This window comes from Salvia hispanica, chromosome 5 (genome assembly GCF_029641045.1).
Source record: "Salvia hispanica isolate PSC_SH4W2 chromosome 5, Shi_PSC_v1, whole genome shotgun sequence".
Classification (NCBI taxonomy): Eukaryota; Viridiplantae; Streptophyta; class Magnoliopsida; order Lamiales; family Lamiaceae; genus Salvia; species Salvia hispanica.
In genome coordinates this window covers 15,836,945-15,841,511 of record NC_142696.1, presented here as the reverse complement: position 1 = coordinate 15,841,511, position 4,567 = coordinate 15,836,945, and the positions used below count along the sequence as shown (strand labels likewise).

Sequence of the window (4,567 nt, the reverse complement as noted above, 5' to 3'; positions counted from 1 at the left end):
GGGATTCGAAAATTATAGGCTATTTAATTAGCCTATAATTAAATTCAAATATTTCACGGAGTAGAATATTATATCACGGAGCAAGAATATATAATTAAATCTCCCCAAATAATAGGAAAAGTGGCGTGACTTTTGATTCCTTAGAAGGAATTTAATATAAATCCTAATTAAATTAGGATATGGCAATATCTTCTTAGATATAGCAAGATATGGTAGGATATTCTAGCATATTTATATTTATTCATGGAATAGAATAAATAAGAGATCAAATAATATAATAAATAGTTTCTCCCTCCCTTCTAGATGAGATTTTCGAAAATCTCATGGATATCAAAGGTGGTGTTTTCGAAAATCCCATGATGGAATTAACGTATAATTGGACTTTGGATTTAATTTGGATAATCATCCCAAACAAATAATTAAATCCAAGAAAAATAGGATTTCTTCTCCAAATAAAAAATAGGAGAGACCGAAAATTCCACATGCTTAAATAATGCTCCTATTTAATTCTCACTCATTTCTTAGGAAAATAATCCACCACAATTATATTACTCCGCATCAAATATTCACACCAAATCAATCATTTCTTTACTTCCTCTTCTTTTTCTCAACGCATTGACCTTTCAACGGCCACGTCATATTTTCCACATCTTTGACTATTCAATAGCCACGTCATAATTTCAACATGTTGACTATTCAACTCAATCTCAATTCTCATACGCAATTAGGTCACAAAGACACCATGTAATTAATCGCTCATCAATTAATTCGCATATCATAGCATTTAAGGCATTTAATGCAAAAATTTTATAACCCGAAAATTAGGGTTTGAAAAAGTGGGGCGTTACATACCAGGCATGATTTGTCACAGAATAATAAACTGGACAGAGAGGCATATAGATGTGAAATTATTTATGATTATTAATGCTTACGAATATATGTATTGGTTGGAGCATATGTCTGATAATTGTAATATGAAATTAAGGGTGAAATTTATATATATTGGATTGATGGCTCATAGGTATCGATACAATAGATGTTGGACTGTGAATGTATTTAATAGGAGTGTTTTATTTGACATGCGGATTAATAGCTTTATAAATTTCTTGGATTTATTTATTTTAAGAATATATGTCAAATGGGTTAGGGTGTGACAATATTATGTCAATGATGTACTAAATCTTATATTATTTCAAATTATATTCTTTTTCCCTTTGCCATCCCTTTGTTTTTTTGTTACAATATTAGATTTAATTTTATAAAATTAAATTTAAATATAGATTTTTAAATACCAATAAATTATTTTTAATTAAAATTATTAATTTATGTATTTATTATAAAAGAGTTTTGTGTGAGTTGGTTGCATATTTTTATTTCTATATATATAGCTATGAGACGAGAAAGAATACATAAATTAATAATTTTGATTAAAAATAGTTATCGTGCTATTCGGACTGCCCTACAAGTTTCGGGTTGCACAAACTCTAATAATTAAAATCAACCGCGTCATAATCTAATTTATGAGTACTAGTATACTTTTGGAAATTAAAAAAATGCATAACTAAAGTGGGCTTTTATACATTATAAATATAAAAATGATAGTGCCAAAATTAAGCGATAAAGAAACAAATTTTGCGGATTGTTAGACTTTTTACTTTACAAATATTAAATAAGTATGTGACAAAGACATAGTATATATTGGCACGACATATCGGTGGAAACGAATTAGCCAAGCTTAATTAATGAGGTTCCAATACATCTTAGAACGAGATCTCTCTAATTAGTTGTGACGTTAATTCAGAAGCAACCTCGTCCTCAAAGCATTTTCCTTTAAAATCGAGTCTGTTTCACTCTCTTATTGTTACTTCTATCTCTCTCCCACTATAAATACCATTACCACGCACATGTTTTTTTGTAAGCTTGAAGTGTGTGTGTTTGTACTTATACTTGGTCAATATATTTTGTAATTACAAATATGAGTGTGAGTAAGTGTGTGCATTGTGGGCACGAAGACAATGCATACACCGAAACATGCGAAAATGAATGCAACAAAATTAAGCTATTTGGTGTTCGGATTAGTGTTGCGAAAGCCGATCCATCTTCCATCCGAAAGTGTAGGAGCATGGAAGATTTAGAGGCGGCCGACCCTGCCCTCGACGAGCCGGGATATCTGTCGGATGGATTTGTTCATCAACATGGATCTCACAAAAGAAAGCGAGGTATATATGTATTTTATTTAATTATCTAAACTCCAATTTTTTTAATTTCTTGAATATTTCATTCAAAAATAAATGTGTGTAATGAAAGGGAATCCATGGAGTGAGGAGGAGCATCGATCATTCTTGAAAGGTTTGGAGAAATTGGGAAGAGGTAATTGGAAAGGAATTGCAACCGAATTTGTTCCCACAAGAAAATCCTCCCAAGTTGCTAGTCATGCTCAAAAATATTTTAATCGATTGAAATTGACAATTTCCAACAAGAAACGACGTCGTGCCAGCGTTTTCGACATGGTAAGTAAGTTGCACTAGCTAGCTTTATTCTTAATTTGGTGATTAATTCATTAATTTGTGATGATGTAGGCTAGTAGTTCAGCTGGAGCTTCAAAGGATACAAGGGAGCACAAAGAAATGGTTAGATCTAATCCATTTTCTTGCACAAATTGTATCAACATTCAACAATAAACATGAAATATAGCTTGATTTACAATTACAGCCCCATGTTAAAAGGCCGCCGCCCGTGCAACCCTATTCATGGCGACCCGATCTTCAGGTGCATAGAGCAATTTCTTATTGTTAAATTAAGAAATATTTGATAATGTTGGCTAACATATATACCATATTTTGATGTGAATTAGCCAAGAATTGCAGCATCAGAAGCAGTTGTAATGCCATGGGCGCAAGTGGTGTATTTACCATGCCAGAGCCAGACTACTACTTTTCTGCCCAATAATTTTTCCACATTGTGCCTTCAACCACTAATTATCAAAAATTGCACTTAGCATTAGGGACTTAATTAATTAAAACTGCCATGATCTCACACATTTTTTTTTATTAAGTTTCTTGAAAGACAATAATTTCTGATGCATCATAACTTTGAGGTTTTTGATGTAACAATAATCAGAGATTGGTGATAAAATGAAGTTTAAAATAAACTTTAGACCAACCACACTTATGAAGATAATCACATCTAGATTGGCAGACCTGCAAAATCAACTTCTAACATCAAATTAATATGTTGACTTTCATTAGCCACAAACATCTAAAGCAAAATAAACTCTTCATTTTAATTTTTCTAGATCACAACATTCATTAAATTTCTCCATTTTTAATTTTTTTTTTCCTGGCTAACTAAACTTGTCAAACCGATCTTATGCTTTCTAAGGTTATTCCTCCACTAATGCAACATCATTTAGGTATTTTACAGAAATTGAACAACTTTGTGAATATCCCACTCATACAATTATTTTTTCAAACGTTTTAATGAACTGCCCAGTTATTTGAAAATTGCCCAGTTTCAAACGTAAAAAATTGCAATTTCCAATCAATATCAATACAGTGGGCTTTTAAATACTACATGTAAAATCAGTTTTGTAACATATTTTTGGAATGGACAACACAAAGAATAGGTGAAGTAGCTGAAGTGGCAGGGGAGAAGGTGCTTGAACTGGATCCCGATGATGATGTTGTTTACGAGCTCCTTTTCAGCATCAACGACATTTATCGCTCCAAGGACAGGTGAGACGAGGCTATTAGCGTGATGAAGATGATGAGAGATCAAAGAATCAGGAAAACGTTGAGATGCAGTTGGATTGATAATGATATGGATGCTGTTTTTTTTTAATCGATCAAATCTTTGTATAGTCTCTTTTTGATGCGGGTAAAAATATCCAAAATTGAATCAATGTTAAGAGCGATGACGTCAAATAGAGAAATACCAATGTAACATAAAGGATGACGTCAAATAGAGAAAATACCAATGTAACATATAGCTTGAAATTCATCTTTCACATTGTCATAACAGGCCAAGAGAAAAAAAGAATAGACATTAGTACGTTCATCTCGACATTCTCCACCTTTTTCTCGAATGGCAGCAATAGGAACAAGATGTAGGTTATACAAAATGCTGTCAAATAAATCATGCTCCAAGATGAGCCAATCACGTGATTGGTTTGATGGCTCGTAAGTTGCATTTGTATTCCATCTCTTCAATATTAAGTCAAGGTCTGTGGATGTCTTCAAATTGGCTAGCTCAAATAGACCTGTCTGAATTGCAAATGATGTGCGAAAAAACTGGATTCGAGATTGCAGTTGTTCCATCAGAAGAGATTCCCCATTTAGATAGAGAAGGTCCGTGATATGTATACTAACATTATAGTTAGTGTTTTCACGTGCAACTATTTTGCATTCAATGATGAAAGATTCTACAGACGGGGTCTTTTATTCATGACTTCAATAACAGCAGGTAACATATTTGTAACACAAATATTGTTTACAAAAATATCAATGTCACTCTCCTTGCCATGAATATGTGCTCGTTCAAAGCCTGGGATGTCGAACTTGCATGCATA

The 4,567-nt window shown here is 32.6% G+C and overlaps 1 protein-coding gene across 1 annotated transcript; it reads left to right on the top strand.

Annotated features, from left to right (window-relative positions):
- Positions 1-1,932: 1,932 nt before the first annotated feature.
- Positions 1,933-3,948, top strand: LOC125186379 (putative transcription factor At5g61620). Its single transcript, XM_048082738.2, has 5 exons — positions 1,933-2,219; positions 2,308-2,510; positions 2,580-2,630; positions 2,713-2,769; positions 2,855-3,948. Exons 1-5 carry the CDS (start codon positions 1,976-1,978, stop codon positions 2,996-2,998), a joined length of 699 nt encoding a protein of 232 aa, XP_047938695.1. The 5' UTR covers positions 1,933-1,975; the 3' UTR covers positions 2,999-3,948.
- The last annotated feature ends 619 nt before the right edge of the window (positions 3,949-4,567 follow it).

What these genes read in the sequence shown, in the direction of transcription:
- LOC125186379 (XM_048082738.2), top strand. Translation starts at nt 1,976, where the DNA reads ATGAGTGTGAGTAAGTGTGTGCATTGTGGGCACGAAGACAATGCATAC. An exon ending in ATCTCACAAAAGAAAGCGAG is followed by an intron (nt 2,220 to 2,307) that starts GTATATATGTAT and finishes GTGTAATGAAAG; the next exon opens with GGAATCCATGGAGTGAGGAG. An exon ending in CAAGGGAGCACAAAGAAATG is followed by an intron (nt 2,631 to 2,712) that starts GTTAGATCTAAT and finishes TTACAATTACAG; the next exon opens with CCCCATGTTAAAAGGCCGCC.